This window comes from Bombyx mandarina, chromosome 02 (genome assembly GCF_030267445.1).
Source record: "Bombyx mandarina strain Sakado chromosome 02, ASM3026744v2".
Lineage (NCBI taxonomy): Eukaryota > Metazoa > Arthropoda > Insecta > Lepidoptera > Bombycidae > Bombyx > Bombyx mandarina.
In genome coordinates this window covers 4,340,810-4,360,647 of record NC_143209.1, presented here as the reverse complement: position 1 = coordinate 4,360,647, position 19,838 = coordinate 4,340,810, and the positions used below count along the sequence as shown (strand labels likewise).

The window sequence follows — 19,838 nt, the reverse complement described above, 5'->3', positions numbered from 1 at the left end:
ATCATATCTATATAAGTAGTTACAATGGCTGCCCCACCCTTCAAACCGAAACGCATTACTGCTTGTTTTATCACATTATAACTGCCTATCGCCTCAAGTCTCAGCTTCGCTCCTTTACATTCACGAAACTCGATTGAATGAGGTTTTCTTTGTCTAAAAAAGTATTTTGGAGCAACAGTCTTTCCTAACTACTTGCCGCGACTCACTGGCAGGCCACGGACGCCGCCGCCGCCCTAATCTACCTATCTCCAACAAGTTCAAGGTAGACTGCTTTTTACTTCTGCGAGTCTGTCGACGCGAGTAGGTCGCGGCCGGTCGCCTGATAGCGACGGTGCTGATGCTGCGATGTGCTGCTTGGGTTTTAGATACATTTAATCTGTAGGGAGTAGGGACACAGTTTGTTATGTAAACAACATTGTTCGTAGTCATAACATGCGGCTGCGCCCGTAAGCTCCGTTGCTTTTTACTTTTTAAGTTCAGTCGCGAATAAACGCTCCGATTAACCAGTTGTGTTATTTAATTATCTCACTTCCGATAATGCTCTGAACCATTATTGACTACTACCAAATTACACCTAAAAATCTATTAAATTGGAGGAATTGGATTATTAAACTGGATCTATTAAATTGGAGGATTGAAGGAACTCTTCGCACAAGTGACATCCTCGGTACAGATGTACACACACACGTACCTAAGTTGTATACCTATGTTATGGTGCCTGTGCGCTGTGCAGTCCGGTCACCGTCCCCGTCGAACCCGTCGCTTGCGACGAAAAGCTCGACGAGTGAATTAACCCACAGATACAGCCCACTGAGTTCCTCGCCTGATCTTCTCAGTACCCACTGAGATCCGGTGGTAGATTCTGCGAAGCACGGCTCTTCCTAGGGCCAGTGTTAGGTTAGGTTAGGTTTGAGCCCCGTGACCTAAATGTTAGGGTGACGATGAAATAGCCTCTCAAGGATATCAGCATATGTAGAAAACAAAGGTGCAGCCCCCACTGACCGTCGCATGCACGTCTGTTCCGGACAAACTCTAACAGAACGGTCGCCATCGTGAAGGATCGTTATGCGTCGCTCAGTCGGTAGTCAGTGACGTCAGTAACGATCTCCTCGGCCGCGACCCCGATCCGTATCAGCGGCTCCACGACGCAAGCAGCTACTGTGCGCGCTGAGCGGGCTTGTCTGTTTGTTTGTTCTCCTTCCACACTTAAATTCGATGTTTCCCATATCTTGAAGTGGCTAGTGTCGGTTAACAACTTTGTCTGTATTATGTATGGTTTTTTTGGTCAAATGAGGCCTATAAAATCAAAGGCAGCTAAATCCAACTCTGTCAAATATTCAGGTAAACTGCAAAAATCGGCCCTAAACACATTACGGATCCTCCCGATCCATTGAAGTACTGCTCTTGCTAGAGTGTTAACAACACTCCCGGTTTGAGAAACTGAAATAACTTTGTTCGGGTAGCTACAATATTCTTTATTTTAAAGCAGATTTATAAAGAATGAGAATATTACTAATAATCTGAAATTTAAATGATAAAACTTCGATTATATTTGTGTAAAGAGTAAAAATAATTTTTTTTAATTGAATTTGCTAGAGATTTATCTGCATTTGTTAAAGCATGAAAATATTAAAGCGTGTCCAACTAACTAAAAAAGATTGCGCCATAGTTAATCCATTTTACTACATTTTAAGGCGTTTAGCTGCCTTTGATTTTATAGGCATATAGGCCTCAAATATCGCAAGCTAAATCGGAACCACTTCTCTTTAATGTGCGAATTTGAATTTTTAAGTCGCGATACCTCGACCTGCAAGATCATTCTCCAGATAAAAGAACTCTTTAACGGCTAACATTGTACCTACACATGGCCAACTACGATAACTTATTCTAAGTGTCACCACAGGATGTTTGGCAGACTGGCATTAGTTTGTATTGGCTTCTGTCTTGAGTAAACGCTCCAAACTTTATCCCGGAATTATCTTTAGAATTGCGCTCCCGGGGTGCACACTGAGCATTAGCCACACTGCTCGATACAAGAGTAGAGCAGCTGCAAGTAAAACCTTATCAGTTATCAGCCTGACAATTACCAAACCAATCGTTTAATTATTTGCTTTTAGCCTTGTTTTCTCTTTTATGACAAATATTTTTTATGTCACTCGATGCCACTGTGTCTTGTATAGCTATGTAATTATAAATGTTTTTTTGTAATTTATTTACAAACTTTACATTCTCACTTACCAACTGTCAATGAATAGGTAAAACTATTGTTTGAAACTATAAGTGGGCGTGTAAATGTCGCAACACGCCAAATATTTTTTGTTCCTAAATATTTTCTCGCTCAAATTCAATTACTTACCATTGCGTTTCTATTTGTAACAGTATTGCAAAATTGTTATTACTTGCTGTGACCGATCGGTGTCGGGTGTCGGTCGGGTGTATCACTCGCCTAACCTAACGCTCGAAATTCATTGTTGATTTGCGGCTATAAACTTGTTACAAAATTATTATTAACATATTTTCCGTTCATTAAAGGCATAGAAGTCCTTACGACGCTGACGATAAAGTCGATAATCCTATCTATGTTGCGAAGTCATTTTGTTTATCGACGGTTAAATTCCGTTGTAATAACGATATGCAGACAACTTCAGTCAGTACGTGCTCAGACACGCGCCGTGGTGTTCGTGTCGCCCGGTCCCGCGCTCTCATATCAATAATTCAAATTTAAAAAAACGTTACACATACATAACGAATTAGTATGACCTTTGATTAATTTGTCTCGAACAATGCATCATTAGCCAGTGTCGATCAGTGCTACAGTGCCAAGGCCGAACGCAGTTCACAAAATGGAAGACGTGTATACAATTAAAGTCAAAACAAAGCCAGATACGCGTAACTTGTATCCGTCGGAGCGCCGCTACTCCGCCTCCACGGTGTCGGGGCTGGCCTGGGTCCACATCGCGCTCTCCGCCACCTCGTTCCTGCTGGCGTGTCTGGCCCTGGTCAACCCGGACGAGGGAAAACAACCTAATAACACAACAGAGTCCCTGAACTCAATCAACGGCACAGCCAACTCGTCGTTCGTCGCGGACAATGGGTACATGCTGGTGCTGGCGCCGAGCTTGCTCAGCGTGTTCGGCCTGGCGGCGGGCGTCGCCAGCATAATGGCTTCCGTGAAGTGGTACATAGACCACAACATCACCTGGCTATTCATAGCCTCGGTTATGTCCACTGTAGTGTCCTTGGCATCGTTTGTAATGGTAGCGGTGTGGTTCGCCTCCACGTCTGAAGGAGAAATAACAGACTTTTACAAAGATAAAGTACCTTTCAAAGATTTCGTGGTCGTGAGACAGGCAGATGTGTATGAGCATAACTCTTCACACGTTATAGTGGCTTTAAACTCCACTAAGGTGAGCGAGGAGAGTCAAGGATCACGAGTGTTCACGACGGGAGTACTCTCCATCAACATCCTCATAGCCGCCTTCCTCGAAGTGCTTTGGTCGATCCTGAGCGTCAAGATATCATATAGAGGCATGCGAAACAATTACAAAGACGACAGCAGCGAGCCAAGAGGAAAGTGCATATCTGTTGTCACCAAGATAAAGGGAAACGATCCTAAACACATCCCTCGGAACGGAAAATTGCTGAAACCAAAACCGGACCTCATAGAGCATTATCCCAATAAGAAGATCAAAAAGATATACCTCGCACAAGACGAAAACGGGTTCTATTTGAAGAATCAAAACAACAAAGTGAAGCAAAACACGGAGACGAGCTCTGAGATATATAAGGAGAGAATGATGAACTTCCTCAACCGCTGCGCCTCTCTCGAGGGGGTCTCCAACCCTGAGGCAACTCCGAGCGTTCACTCAGACGCACTGAACACTATCCCGGAAGTTGCCAGCGCTGAAATTAACCTAGAAAATGAACGCAAAGCCACAACGAGCCCGCTCAGCTGGGGAGACACTCCCGACCACACCGTGTACAATCAGAACACGCTGAACTTAGACAATATATTTAATTTTACGAAGAAAGTGGATGCGAAAAACGAAGAGCCAAGTGAAAACGACAATCTGTAGGTAATTAGCCGTGAAACATGCGCCGCGACGTACTCGACTTACTCGCTCCCTCCGCGGGACTCGCTACTGCCTCACAGACAACTACTAGCGATGTTATTGTGTATTGTACACACTCACTGGTAGGTAAGCGGTACGTGAAGCCTCTCCCTCTCATCATCAGCAAATAGCGGGATTACAGTATTTTCTTTTTCTTATACCAATTCTGTAATGAACTGTTCTCCGGTCTCACAGCGCGACACGTTCTGATATAAACTATGTTGGAAGAGTTCAAGTGGTGCAGTACCACATGAGACACCAGCATCAACACAGCGAGTTACTCAAACGAGGCTATCTAATTATTTTTAATAGGCAGCTTGAGATTTGTTGATAAGTATTGTATAGTGCAGTGAGCTTCGGGCACCAGACTGACAGTGTGATCGTGAAGTGTCCGACCTGCATGGCACTGTTAATGTCAGCTCAGCTAATATATGTTACTATTCCAAATTCAATACGAGTATAATAACGGCATTACGTGGAGGATCAATGCACTTTATTTACAAGTTGTGTGATGTTAGCATAGTAATGGCCGTTTTAATTGTGAAAATCATCGAATATGTTATTAGTGTAGTGAACATAATACTCTCTCTATTACTTATACGGACGTTATATATCTGTTAGACCTAAGCCGGAACCTACGCAACTATTCATTTCCGTCTGTGTTCATTGTCTAGTGTTTTGTTTTTCACTCGATTCTTTATCATTTTCAAGCAATTTAATAGTTTCTGTACGATAATTATTAATGATGGATTCAACTTATTGTACATAGGTATTGTCTTCTAATGTTTTTAGATAATAAGTTGTATGTTGTGTTGTGTTGTAATAAGTGGTCTCCTAGTCGGGAGGAGTGGCCGCGTCGCTGGAACATGTGTAGTCGTGCCGGTGTCTGACTGAAACAGCCGCCGCACAACACGCTCGCGTCCCGGCATGGGCTGGACGGCGTCTATCAACCGCAATGCAAAATCTCTTTATTCATTTGTTTTACGAATAAAGTGTAAAATCCATTTAAAAGTATGATGAAATGGTAAAACTCTCTACAAACAGGTGCGGTGTGTGTTCTGTAAACATAGTGCGTCACAGACCATTTATTTAGAATCATTGTATGTAGCTTTAAAGTAACTTCAACCGTGCTTTAAGATTGTATGAATAAAAATAGAATATTTCGACTCAATAGTTTCCCTGTGTATTGTGATATACCTATATGACAGATTTTTTTAAGACACTAGCTTTTTTGAACGAAGTTCCTTACGGCAGACGAGATAGGGATTTAGATAGGGATTTTGCTGCGCGACCGGACTGAAAACATGTGAGACTAAAACTGTAAGAAAACATATCAGAAGTGCTATAGTCGCATACACAAGCAAATAGTGTACAACATCTTTCTCTTTCTCCCTGTTTCTTTCTGTTCTCTTGTCCCTTCTCTTTTTGATACTACTCCGCATGAGTTTAAACTACTCATCAATTCATGAACAAACAACGCGCATGCGCATATACATGAAATTATTCTCTAAGCACGTGCTATTACTTACATTATAAATTCATTTTACTCGTAAATAAACACTTTATTTTCGTAGTGTTTTTAAATTATCTATATATTAATACGTGAAGCAAAAACGTTGTATCCCTTTTTAAGAAAATTGCGCGGACGGAGGAGTATGAAATTTTCCACATTTATAGAGAATACAGAGAAGAAGTGCACAATGCTAATATTTTTTTATGCTAATATTTTTTTAAATAATGCATAAAAGATACATTAAGTCAATAAAGAAAACATTACACACACTACATACCATGTATTTGACGCACACACGCATGCATACTATTTATTGTCAAACTTTTGTTCTTGACGTCTGTTGTCAAACTGAGAATAGATTAAATATTGTTTGTCTTTATTAATATTTTTTATAGTGTAGCCTTGGCGAAATTTGTGATTATAGAAGTATAAAATACAACCATAATAGTGTACAGACTTACAATTCCAATTAATTATAGTCGAATTTCGACTACTGCGGGACCTCTAGTTTATGTAATTTTATAATGTCGAAGAAAAAAAAGAGAAATCATGAAGTTATATATAAAGATACGCAATATTTTTTTTGCAAATTGTGTTGCTTCCATATCATCCGAAGGAACTTCGTCTCTACCGGGTGTCCCGTCACACACCTCTCTCTTTTATTTTAATATACATTTATGTACATAAAATTTTACACCATCAGTATTGGATTGATATTATTATAAATTTTTTAATAACAATAGTAATGACGGCGCATTCCACAGTTTATTAATTATGTAAAATTATTATTGTTTAAAAATGTATTCAATGCTTTTATGATAGTTTTTTAAGATCGTTAGTGGGCATCGCTATGCGTTCTCACGTCATGATAATGTAAGAACTTACATTAAACATTTCTACTTTCATACCCAGTAGTCTTCTTTGCCCATGTTGTACTCCTTCGCATTTCCAATGGGGTTCTGCCTGCGCCCTCGGCTGTCTTGTACGGAGTGCTGTGTCCCTCGCCAGGCGGCCTGTCCGTTAGGGTCACTCGGAACCGTTGAGGAATTAGCATAATATTTAGTGAAGCCATGTGACATATGTGAAACAATGAAAGCGTGTTTTGATAATTGTAAAAGAATTACTAAGAAATGCTTATCACCTTTTAATTCAATAATAATGTACCCGTTTATTTGTAAAGCAGTGTAATTACATAAGTATTGTCGTTGGTCTTCGAAGTGTTAAAATTAATGTCAATAAAATGTAGTGTCGTCCGTGAGCCCAATTTTATAAGAATCCGTAACACAGACGCTACGAACTTCCTTACCTTGCAAAAACTATTTAGTCATAAAAACTGACGGAGAGTCGTTGAACTGATCACAAAGAGACAGAGTGCGGTCGGTGCGGGAGTGCCCCCGACGAGCTGGGACCGGCACCAGTGTGCTTAGTGCGAGTTTTTTAACGTTTTCGATAGCGTAAAAGTTAACTCATATTTGTATGCAGTTGGAACAGTGCCCCTAGCGGCAAACATGAGCAAACGATCCCATTCCGTGCAAATATGAGTTAACTTTTACGCTATCGAGAACGTTAAAAAACTCGCACTAAGCACACATGGCGACGCGGCTATAGTTCAACTTATTTCTGAACAACACTAATTGAGTGTTCGAGTCGAGCAATAATCTTATTGATTTATTTATTAGACACACAAACCTATAAATAAATATTTAATAACAATCACGCCACGTTAACTGGTCCCGTGATAAGTTCGTAAAGAACTTGTGTTACAGGTACCAGATAACGGAAATGAATGTAAGATTTTTATTATACACGTAAATATATTTAATATACATCCATAACCCTGGAAAAGACATTTATAATTATCATACAAATATCTTCCCTTGGCGGGATTCGTACCCGCGACCCCCTTGTGTAGTGACCATGTCACTTACCACTACACCAGATGGCCGTTATCTATAAATCTATCTATACATTTTATCTTGATGTACAGTATACATAAAACAAAATGGTCTCAACTAATCCACTAATACATTACAGAGAAATTTGATAAACATATGAGTAAATTAAGGAATTCAAAATGAAATGCTACGCGCTATGATGCTACTTATTCACGTATTGAGGGCGTCTTGTGAGTCCGCATTGATTGCTTTCATTCTCTTGCACATTTCTGCCGCGATGAAGCGTTTCGGCTTGATTAACGCCAGCGAGACGATTAGGCGTTTGATAAGTTAACTTTGAGTTGGGTGCGTGTGTGTTTGTGTCACGTGTGTAGGTAGATAGTAGTTGCGCGAGCCACGACGAGCCCTTCACTTTGCCTCGTCCGTAATGCACATAGGCACATGCCCTGTTTTCATTCCTTTGTCGTTTATATAAAACTGCCAAATAAAATATTTACTGGATTTGGTGATATTTTTGTTTGAACGAAGTAAAAGTAAACATAGTATTCCAAGACTATAGCGTCTATACATATAAATAAAATTGGAGTGTCTGTTTGTAATATTGAAATAACCGTCTTTTACTACTACATGCATATGAATATACATATACGGTACATACACCAAAATAACATTTTTTACAATTTTTGTCTGTCTGTCTGTCTGTCTGTCTGTTTGTTCCGGCTAATCTCTGGAACGGCTGGACCGATTTTGACGGGACTTTCACCGATAGGTAGCTGATGATATAAGGAGTAACTTAGGCTATTTTTTTAGACTAGCTTCGCCCCGCGGCTTCACCCGCGGTACGACAATAGCCGCGGGTAACATCGCGAGACTCGGCTATCAATAATAAAATTTTATGTTTCCGAAGCGAAGCGAGGGCGGATCGCTAGTATTAAAGATGATTTCATCTATGTAATCAATGTACTCCATTAATTTTAACAAATCTAATAACGCGCTGGTAGACAATAGATACACTCCATTCGTATTGGTTAGTAAATTAAACTTCATTAGCTCATGACGAGGCGACCTTTAATACAATGTCCATCGCGTGTCGCTCGGCTGACGACGCACGCGCTCGCGGCGGCCGCAGATGCCGTTTATTTATTTATTTATTTGGGAAACAAACAGTACAATACAAACATATAATATTTTAAAAAATATAGCTAAAACAATAACCAAATATGTTTCTACAATCAAAATCACATATAATTTAATAGAATTAAAAATTAAAAATTTAGAAATTTAAATTACAAAAAAACAAAAGCAACAATACGCATTATATTGTTGTTATTTAAAAAGTATAAAACTATCACATTAGTTACATACAACAATACCTTAACACGAGTACTTAATAGTCGGCGAACCTCATTCCGGTTACGTGTAGATAATATCTCCAGTAACATGTTTAATATCACGCAGCTTTTGAAAGCACCTGTCAAAAAGTCACGAATGAAAAAAAAAATGCGTATTTTTTCCGTCGCGCGATCGGAGTTTACGTGCTCTTGTTACTGAATAAACAATTGGCAAAGTAGAAAATAAACACATTTCATATTATATTGAAAGCGTGTACAAACTTCTACTCATATTTATTACGAACTAGCGACCCGCCCTCGCTTCGCTTCGGAAACATTAAAACACACATGAAACAAAAAAATAAAAAAATAATAATAAAAGTAGCCTATGTTCATCAGGGTTTCGGAGCCTATTCGAAACAAACAAACAAACAAATCTTTCCTCTTTATAATATTAGTATAGATTGATTTAAAGTTTCATGGCTATTTGTGCACAGTATTATTTACCGGGATCTTACTGGCACCAGACTTACCCACTCACCCTAAGTGACAATAGGACACAATACACTTCGATGTTTAAGTGTTACCTGAGTGAAGAAGTTTTGAAGTCGTCGTGGCCTAAAGGATAAGACGTCCAGTGCATTCGTATCTAGCGATGCACCGGTGTTCGAATCTCCCGCAGGCGGGTACCAATTTTTCTAATGAAATACGTACTTAACAAATGTTCACGATTGACTTCCACGGTGAAGGAATAACATCGTGCAATAAAAATCAAACCCGCAAAATTATAATTTGCGTAATCACCGGTGGCAGGACCTCTTGGGGGAGTCCGCACGGGTAGATACCACCGCCCCGCCTATTTCTGCCGTGAAGCAGTAATGCGTTTCGGTTTGAAGGGTGGGGCAGCCGTTGTGACTATACCGAGACCTTAGAACTATATCTCAAGGTGTGTGGCGCATTTACGTTGTAGATGTCTATGGGCTCCAGTAATCACTTAACACCAGGTGGGCTGTGAGCTCGTCCACACATCAAAGCAATAAAAAAAAAACAAGAATTTTTTTTGAATATAAACAAGGCTATGGTTAACGCTTCATTGTGCTTACTACTCAGGGCCGGATTTAAACTTAATGCCGCTCCTGGGCACCGGAAAAAATCCGCCCCAATACTGGAATTTTACCTAAACTTATAGTTTATAATAATATTTTTTATTTTACAAAATTAAAATAACTAATTTATTGCGGAAACTTCATCATATGTCATATATTCCAAAAACATAAATAAATATTTGTTTTTTTTGTAACAATTATAAATTTTGACTAAGGGTGACTCATAATTATATTACATCCAAAAAAAAAAACTCATTAAATTTCTATAATTACAGAAAATAGAAAAATCGATTATTATTTTAAATTTCCAAGGAAATAAATTGATTAAATAATTTTGATTATTAATTTTTACCAAAAGTGCCAAAATTATATTTCACAAATACTTAATGGATAAATTGAATTTCTTGAATTATCAATTAAAAAGAAAATTATTAATTATTAGAATTAATTAATTATATTGAGCAATCTTGATAAGACTAAAAAAAAATTTTTACTTTCAAAATTTTGCCGCCCTGGGCACTTGCCCCGACTGCCCCTGCCCAAATCGACTGTTATGAAATAAACTCTAAAATAAGTCATATCAGCACATGAGATTTTGGTAATCATTACAATAGTTTTTGTAGAGAAAGAACGTAATATTATTAATGTACCGATTCCAAGTACTACCTACATGAAGAATTGATGTGTGCAATTTAATATGATCACACCAATATCTTGTTAAGACTATTTTGAAATTAAATCATGACACTTTTATGTATGTTATATGTGATGTAATAATTTGTATGTAGATTAAGCCTTTATACGTATTTTGTAATAAAACACTTGAGATCGATTTACACTTGTTTATATTGTATATATCGTCTCCATCGATTCTGCAACAGAAACACGCCCCAATTTCTATTCCAGTTTAAGCAACACGATCCCTGCTCCCCCCTAAACAATTAAGGACTATATATATATGAGCGTAGAATTTTAGGTTTTCATAACGAACCGAATAAAATTATATTTTTAATCCTGGCGGTCCTTTGTCCTCGCGTGAAACCCCTCCTCCCCCTCCCCGCAGGTCCTGGACGTGACGGTGGGAGTCATTACTAACAATCGGGTTGACATTTTTATGTGGATTTGTCCCCGAAAAGTTTTGCCTTTTGGTTGTTAAATAAATAAAAAAACATTAATTTTTAATTATTTTTATTACACAAAAATAAAGTAAATGCATTGTTCTCAGCACACGTAATAGTCTTAGGTCTCAACAACTTTAACTTAACAACTTAAATTCTAAACTGTTCTATCTCACTCTACGCCACCGCGTCACCTGTGTGCGAGCAGGACAACACTATCAACGTTAAGGCACGCGTCTCGATCTCTCACTAAATAATATATTTGTAGGATTTCCTCTCAATCAGGACTCTCCAGGTGTCGAGAGGCGCCGCCCCTCAACCCTTCTTGTACAACTGGTGGACGGGTCACCCGCCGACGACGACTGTCTCATCTTGTTGAGTTTAAAAAGTGTCTAGAAATAAACAGGGGCTATGGAGGTTTTTTTTTATTGCTTAGATAGGTGGACGAGCTCACAGCCCACCTGGTGTTAAGTGGTTACTGGAGCCCATAGACAACTACAACGTAAATGCGCCACACACCTTGAGATATAGTTCTAAGGTCTCGGTATAGTCACAACGGCTGCCCCACCCTTCGAACCGAAATGCATTACTGCTTGGTATAACAGATGTGTTTTTAAAGTAACTGAGCGGGATCGTTTAGCGACTTATGTGACACGTAGTCGCTTGTCAGTCACCAGAGGACCGGCGCGGAGTAAGTATCACACGCATTGACAGTAAAGGAACTTAGATGTACAATGGACTATTGTTGTTGGGCGTGGAAACAGTTTAAATACACCCTTTATGCGCCCAGATAAGGACCTTTGCCGCTAGGGCGCTGTTCCAAAAGTCTTGAGGTGTCTGTGATTATGGTCTATGTATGGGAACTTGCGTGAACATTTCTAAAGGGAAGAGAATATCTTCCAGAGACGAAACCTTCTTGCCCTGCTGTTGAGGACTTCAACTTTTGTATGATTATAATTACATATAGCATAGTATATGTACTAATTTAAACAAAAACTATTGTTTTGGCTCAGCACGCAATGTAACACATTTGTAAATGACATGACGCTAGAGGTCATCGCCCGCCGGTCACCTTCACTTTAAGTTAAATATCACGTAACGGCAGTACGTTGCTGCTGCGTGTGTGTCGCGCCTTAAAACGACACTCCCGACCAAGTTCACTGTGTTCACAATGTTTTAGTAAGTAGTTAGTTTGATGTCGCCCGTAGCTGCGGTGGCTGATGTTGAGGGTCGCAGTGGACTACGCGACCGGCTCCTCCGTGAAGTAAGGGTGCTCCAGACAGTCCATCGCCGTCAGCCGTTTGGACGGGTCAAACACCAGCATGCCCTGAAATACAATGTTATTGTATCAAACAGTTTATCTTTTGTGAACACGCAATGTAACGCAAATACAGCGCTAAATCTTATCGAAATCTTAAAATTAAGTATTTACAATAAAATTAAAAGTGCATTATTATAGACGCAATGATTCTTAACAGCCATGTGATGTCTGTACAAAACACAGATTTTACACTCAGCATTTTACAAAATCGTACCCTTCTCAATATTAATGCTACAAACAGCTGATGAGTCCATGTACTGTCTTATGACGTCACCACAGTTATCAAACCTAACAATTTTAGGTTTTTAAATCTAAATTAATTTTTAATATAAATTTTACATTTTAGTTTATAAATGAGTACCGGAATCGAAGTAAATACCACAATAATAATTGTATGTTCCATCTTGAATAGTGTACCTTGATAAGATCTAATGCATGAGGATGTATCCTGGGCAGGATTCTGGCCAGGTCCTGCGGAGGGTAGCTTGGGAAACTGTCCAGCTCTATGGATACGTTGTCAGGCCACTCCGAGCGAGGGGGCCGACCTATTAATCTGCAAATGAAACAATTATTTAATTATGAGCAAAAAATTATGTTTGATCTGCAGAAGTGAACTCTGCATGGGCAAACTAAACATATAGCATCTTTAATTGAATTCAGAATATAAAAAAATAAAAAAATTTACAAACAAAATAAAATTGTTTACATTAAAAAGTACATACTAATCACATCATAAAACTAAAGAAAATTAATTTGTTGGGTTGTAATGTATCGATGTTGAAGACAAGACAACTTGGCACAGACCTAAAGATACGGTGCAGCTGATCGGAGTCGGAGGCGCCGGGCAGCAGCGGGCGGCGCGTGTGCAGCTGCGCCAGCACGCAGCCCGCCGACCACACGTCCAGCGCCGAGCAGTAGCGCGCCCCCAGCAGCACCTCCGGGGGCCGGTACCACAGCGTCACCACCTGCACACACATACACACTCACCGCCCTGTCCAACAGTACTGACACACACCCACACACAGCATCACCACCTGTACGCACACACACACACTCACCGCCCTGTCCAACAGTACTGACACACACCCACACACATGAGATATACGAGTTATTATATATTTACAACACTGGTTAGCTTCATCTCTACATCATAGGTCTTGGCGAGACCGAAGTCAGCTAGCTTGACTCGTCCAGCCGCCGTCACCAGGAGATTGTGAGGTTTGAGGTCTCGGTGTACAATGCGATGAGAGTGCAAGAAGTCCACCCCTGATATTATATCGTGGGACATGCTCTGAAACAGAACAGTACATAACAATCAGTATACCTACTAGATATGAAAATTATTCAAATTACCTTTGGAATGCCTCAGCATGAATTAAACTCTTCAATAGTGCTTACTCTAATCCTGCTCTCTGGAAGTGGTCCCGGTGCTCGACTTAGGAATGAGTCAAGGTCCTGTTCCACATGTTCAAACACAAGGAATAGTACTAGCTGCTGGTCTCGCTCCAAACACTGCCCTCCGTGGCAGACATCTAGCAGTCTAAAAACAAAATACAATGATTTATTATTACTGCCTCAAGCTACAGACTCATACACAGGAAGTTTTTTTTTATTTATTGCTTAGATGGATGGACGAGTTCACAGCCCACCTGGTGTTAAGTGGTTACTGGAGCCCATAGACATCTACAACATAAATGGAGATATAAGTGCTAAGGTCTCAAGTATAGTTACACAGGAAGACACAGGAAATTAGATATTATTAACAAATTTTACCACTCATGTATATACCTGACAATATTGGGATGTCTATATGCCTCAAGTTGTCTTAACAAGGCAATCTCTCGTACAGTTGAGAGTGGTATCCCATCCTCTGTGAGGGCAACTTTAACTTTCTTCATAGCTACAATCTGACCTCCATTATGAAGATCGCGAGCTTTATACACTGTCCCATATGCACCTGAAACGAGACAAACAAACAGTTTTGATATCATGCAATCATCATATCATGCAAACCTTATTGAATACTGTTTATATTCCGTTTGAAAGTAGGCCCTGATGCTCTGGAAGATCTGGTAGAAAATGTCAAATGTCAGATATATGGGAATGTATATTTTAAACCCAAATCAAATCAATCCACAACTGTATATCAGCTCCAATTTAAAATTGGAGTCAAATTTGAAGAAAGGGGTGGAATATTTTAATTTTATTCTAATACACAATGTAATGTTAAGACATGGATAAATTTTTTATTTCGATTCCATAGTAGTAATAACGTTAATATTTATTTTATTTATATATATCTTATGATTTTATAAATAGTATATGTTTACAAGATTAAATTATACAAGCTAATGTTTTTTTTGCAGGTAGGCTTAGTTAGCGTTATTTGTAATTTGATTTTGATTCATTTTATTCTATACGATGAAAATAAAGCACCTGGTAAATTAAATACGAACAGATCGGATGAAACGTTGACATTCACATCATTTGTTGTTTTTGTTACGGAACTATAACGGAGAAAAAGAAAAAAGTGCGCGATTTTAACCGGCACATGGATAAATATAGGAACAAACATAGGTTATGTATAAAACAATATGTAGTGCGTTTTAAGAAGATATTTACATACCTGTACCAATTAGACTCAGTTCTTCATATTTCTGTGCATTTTGAAATAATGCACTGACATCGTTAATGGAAGCAACAACAGGTGGTGACTGTGAGGTACTCGCTCGCGACATCATGAACAGGTTTTTCTTTTAAACTTTATTAAATTAGATTTATAATTTAAAAATTAGGCTCAGAAACTAATAAAACTTCTATATTCACATTATTAAGTCATTTAGAGTAAGCTTTCGCAAAACATTTAATTCTTTACCAAGTGCAAACTAAACAAATGAAAAATGTATATTTATCAACTACCGTTTAATCTGGCAAAGTTATGTCCACAACTATTTGAATTGAAAATCCTTAAGACCTGTTAGCTTACATTTAGCCGGTTAATAAATAGATACTTCACCCGCCATCTATTGTGCAATAGCTATACTATTTCATTGCGTTGACCTTGCAGTTGTTGTTACTTGCAAATTGTAGCCCAGGCACGATAGATGGTATTATAAGTATTATTCTATTCATTTTCATGAAAATAATATACGTTTAGATATTATTACGTAGACAATGGCCGGATTAAAACTTTTATTTTCCTACCTTTTCTGTTAGCCTTCAGAGGCTATTTCAGTTTCTTCTTGACGTGTAGGTGAGCTAACGCGGCTCAAACCGGGAGTGTTGCTAACACTGACCCTAGCAAGAGCAGTGCTTCGCAGAATCTACCACCGGATCGGAAACGCGACCCACTGAGAAGATCCGGCGAGAAACTCAGTGCTCAGTGGGCTGTGTCTGAGGGTTAATTTACTCGTCGAGCTCTTCGTCGCAAGCGACGGGTTCGACGAGAACGATGACCGGTGCTTGAGGTACCTAAAAGCACCGTTAGTGGATCGGGAGGATCCGAAATGACGTGTTTTGGGCGACGTCGACTGTTTACCATTTAGTTTGCAGGATCGGGTATGATTTAAACTTAATGCCGCTCCTGGGCATCGGAAAAAAATTAGCTCCAATACTGGAAATTATACTTACAATTATAGTTTAGCTGGGCTGCTAGATGGAGCTACGACCTGCGCAAGGCTGCTGGCAGTAGCTGGATGCGTAGAACCGAAGATCGGGTTCAGTGGCGAGCTTTGGGGTAGGCCTATGTCCAGCAGGGGACTGCCGCAGGCTGATGATGATAGTTTATATTTTTTATTATTCAAAATTTAAATAAATAGTTTGTCGCAGAAACTTTATTCTATGTTATATATTCCAAAAACATAAATAAATATATCCTTCTTTTCTAATAATTATATATTTGGCACTAAGGGTGACTTATAATTATATTAATATACATAAAAAAAATATTAAATTTCTTTAATTCCAGAAAATAGAAAAATCGATTATTATTTTAAATCTCCAAGGAAATAATTTTATTAAATCATTTTGATTATCAATACCAAAAGTGCTAGAATTATAATTAATAAATAATGGATGAATCGAATTTCTTGAATTATCAATTAAACAGAAAATTATTAATTTATATGATTAATTTTTATATTGCGCAATCTTGACAAGAATAAAAAAAAATCACATTTACTTGCCCTGACTGCCCTTAGTGTATCCACTGCTGACTGCACACTTGACAAGTGCTATAATATTAATTTTAAGTTGCTGATTCAAATTTAAACCAAATACATTTAAATATTCTTACTAATATTCATTCAGTGGCCAAAAGTTGACCTAACACGTCAATATTTAGATTCCTGTTATATTTTACATTTTTCTTTTTTTTTTAAACAAAAAACAAAGAGCAACACAGAAGAAAACAGCACTGAAGTGAAGGTATTTATGACAGTTTTTTTGCCATTCTCGGATAGACTGGCTGACTGCCCACTTGGTGTTAAGTGCTCATCGGTGCGCGAGCCGTCTACCCTCTTAAGTCATTGACTGTTTGTTCGTTACTTGATAGACATAACATCTTAATTATGTCTCTAAATGAGAGGAAAGGTTCTATGTATTGCATATCTGTTTCACGTTGTAAAGGAAAATATGGTTATTTTATAGAAATTGTAGTTTATGCAAAAAAGAGCATTTAACGAGAGGGGCTCGTCCGGGATTTGAACCCGGGACCTCTCGCACCCGAAGCGAGAATCATACCCCTAGACCAACGAGCCACAGCAATAAATCTGTCAATTTAGTAGTAAGTATAATAATTAATTAACTTTATAATTTCAATCATCTCTTGAAACTAACACGACCACAGAATCTGTGGTGATGATGAGAACCGATACGCGGTGGGCGCGGTGGTGCAGTATTGTAGGCGGTCTTCGCAAACTCCATCTGTCGCTTCTCTATCATTAATTGTAGAGTTTTCATTTTATTTTTCTATCGATCATCATCTATCTTCTCCTTCCGATAATTTCTATTTTGATCATTGCGGTGGAGCAAGTCACTGCATTGGATGACAGTTTCATTTCTTTTTGCCGAAAACCAATACGGGTTGTGTTCTGTGGTGTGGTCAGTCTCTATCCTGTAGTGTAGAATTAAATAACATTTTTTATTATTATTGCTTGATGGGTTTAGATTTTAGTTTTAGTTTAGATGGGTGGACGAGCTCACAGCTCACCTGGTGCTAAGTGGCTAATGGAGCCCATAGACATCTATAACGTAAATGCGCCACCCACCTTGAGATATAAGTGCTAAGGTCTCAGTATAGTTACAGCGGCTGCCCCACTCTTCAAACCGAAACGCATTACTGCTTCACGGCAGAAATAGACAGAGTGGTGGTGCCTACCCGTGCGGACTCACAAGAGGTGAGTATACATACTAGATTTGTTCAATGTACCTTGTGTTTAGATTTATTATGAAAACATTAACAAGCAAGAGGCACAAGACTCCAGTCTTGACGTTTCTTCCACCTCCAGGCGTTTTAGAAAGTAACCAGAGACGCGCGAAAGGAGAAAAAAAAATACCGCTACAACAATGTCTATCTCCGTCGCTCCTTTGACTTTCAAATGCTCCGTCTTGCTCTATCACACGAACTCGATGAAATTAACTTGAAGTAGTCAGTTTGCCACGAGCATCGGTTCGCGCGGATGTTTAAATAAAACAGCGGAATAATCAGGGGAAATTCAATAAAAGTTTTTTTGTAAAAGTGTTAATTTTAAATTATTCGTGAAGTAAAAGTTATTTAACGTGTTAGCCGCGAGTGTTTTTAAGTTTCTAGGCTGCGAGTCTAACGAGTCGCGTGTGCGTAGTCAAGTCATCGAGTAAATGTGAAAGTTACTTTTGTGAGAAAAAGTGAGAATATATATTTCTTAAATTTAGTGTTGACTTATAATTATTCTACCCTGTGAATTATCAATAAGCAACTCCTGAAGAGTGAATTAGTGAAAGGTTTGTTGATTTTATTATAAAGTTCAATTAGCTTTTTCAATTTGATTTTTACTGCTTTTTAACATGATCACCGAATATGTACTCAACTAAGCTTCAGTTTACTGTTAGATACGGATAGACTAAGGGTTAATAAATAGCAGGAGGTCCATCCGTCACTATTTACAGTATCAGAAGACTCAATTAAAAGTCGACGTGAAACAGATAGGTACGATGAGGTCGCCTACTATTCACTCTGTTACTGCAATACCTACAAAACGGGAATTAGTGTTATTAAGAATTCACACTCACTTCTAGGAATTTGTTAGCATTGCTAAGCTTTATGTACGTACGTCAATACCGCTACCTTTCCTGTTTACAAAATACTCACTTACACTTGGCTGAGCTGTCAGCTGGTTCAGCGAACACAAAAATAATTATTGACGCATACAGATCACATACAGATGGGATTACAATTCTGAAAGACTGCAACTCATTTCCATTAATAGAAGATGTGATTAGGAGAAAGTTATGCAAGACTGCTAACTGAGTGAGTCCGACATAGATAATAATAAATTATACTTGAGCATCGACAGGCGGGTAGTGGTATCACGGGCGGCTTATTATAACTCGGCACTGGAACGGTAACAACGGTAGTAGATTTAGTAGGTCTAGGTAGGAGCGTGTGAGGCGGGCGCGCGCGGGCTAGGTGGTGGACTAGCCTCCTGTCGCTGTTTCCTTTTTTTTTCCTACCTAAGCTGATAGCCTTGAGAGGCTATTTCAGCGTAACCTTAGCTAGTAGATGAGCTCACGGGGCTCAAACCGGAGTGATGCTAACACTGAACCTAGCAAGAGCAGTGCTTCGCAGAATCTATCACCGGATCGGAAACGCGACCCATTGAGAAGATCCGGCGAGAAAATCAAAGGGCTGTGTCTGTGGGTTAATTCGCTCGTCGAGCTTTTCGTCGCAAGCGACAGGTTGGACGAGGACGGTGACCGGTGCTTGTGGTACCTAAAAGACCGTCAATGGATCGGGAAGGATCCGTAATGAATGCATCCGATATCGCCGCTTGTAGACTGCACCAGCGCGCCTGTTGTGCTTTGATCCAATAAAGGTTATCCGCACCGTCGCGGCGTCGGCTGTCTCGCTGTCTCGCTGCTGACTTGTCTTCTCAGGAAAGGTCGTAGAGTCGTGTACCTCCGGTACACGCGACGTCAAGCTGCGCGGTCTGGCGGGCAGAGAGACTGCGGGTTCAGTTCTGTCGGTGATGCACCGTATGGTCACGCTATCAAATTTATATGGTGCGTTATTGTGCTCATCCACACTCAACTGGGTTTCCAAAGTGCGTTTGGCGAGTACCGACGCGCACTGAAAGCTTCGCCCTTCGCTATTTCTGCAACACTGCGATGTATTCTTCTTCTGGACATGGTGGTACTAGGTCGTGTCGTGTCGTGTCCTATTCCATCGCGAGGCAGTCACCCCGGGC

General features: G+C 39.4%; 3 protein-coding genes and 1 non-coding gene across 4 annotated transcripts in view; 2 read left to right on the top strand and 2 right to left on the bottom strand.

Annotated features, from left to right (window-relative positions):
- The first annotated feature begins 2,636 nt into the window (after window positions 1-2,636).
- On the top strand, window positions 2,637-10,789 carry LOC114250251 (uncharacterized). Its single transcript, XM_028184048.2, has one exon. It carries the CDS (start codon window positions 2,844-2,846, stop codon window positions 4,074-4,076), a length of 1,233 nt encoding a protein of 410 aa, XP_028039849.2. The 5' UTR covers window positions 2,637-2,843; the 3' UTR covers window positions 4,077-10,789.
- A 339-nt stretch (window positions 10,790-11,128) lies between these two features.
- On the bottom strand, window positions 11,129-15,372 carry Cdk4 (Cyclin-dependent kinase 4). The gene is made up of 7 exons (XM_028184025.2): window positions 15,023-15,372; window positions 14,185-14,353; window positions 13,795-13,936; window positions 13,520-13,687; window positions 13,201-13,361; window positions 12,814-12,949; window positions 11,129-12,402 (listed from the first exon to the last, which is right to left on the bottom strand). Exons 1-7 carry the CDS (start codon window positions 15,135-15,137, stop codon window positions 12,316-12,318), a joined length of 978 nt encoding a protein of 325 aa, XP_028039826.1. The 5' UTR covers window positions 15,138-15,372; the 3' UTR covers window positions 11,129-12,315.
- Window positions 15,373-17,081: 1,709 nt separating this feature from the next.
- TRNAP-CGG (transfer RNA proline (anticodon CGG)) lies at window positions 17,082-17,153 on the bottom strand. The gene has a single exon. It is a non-coding gene; the product is annotated as a tRNA-Pro (tRNA).
- An 881-nt stretch (window positions 17,154-18,034) lies between these two features.
- The window catches only part of pwn (calcium-binding EGF-like domain-containing protein pawn), a 33,391-nt gene continuing 31,587 nt past the window's right edge, over window positions 18,035-19,838 (top strand). Inside the window, exon 1 of the mRNA XM_028184061.2 lies at window positions 18,035-18,375. The gene's annotated coding sequence lies outside the window, so the exon portion shown is untranslated. The remainder of the gene's footprint in view (window positions 18,376-19,838) is intronic.

Coding starts and splice junctions, on each gene's coding strand:
- LOC114250251 (XM_028184048.2), top strand. CDS start 2,844: ATGGAAGACGTGTATACAATTAAAGTCAAAACAAAGCCAGATACGCGT.
- Cdk4 (XM_028184025.2), bottom strand. CDS start 15,137: ATGATGTCGCGAGCGAGTACCTCACAGTCACCACCTGTTGTTGCTTCC. Junction 12,950..13,200: donor CAGCTGCACCGTATCTTTAG/GTCTGTGCCAAG, acceptor TTTCATTTGCAG/ATTAATAGGTCGGCCCCCTC. Junction 12,403..12,813: donor ATGCATTAGATCTTATCAAG/GTACACTATTCA, acceptor ATTGTATTTCAG/GGCATGCTGGTGTTTGACCC.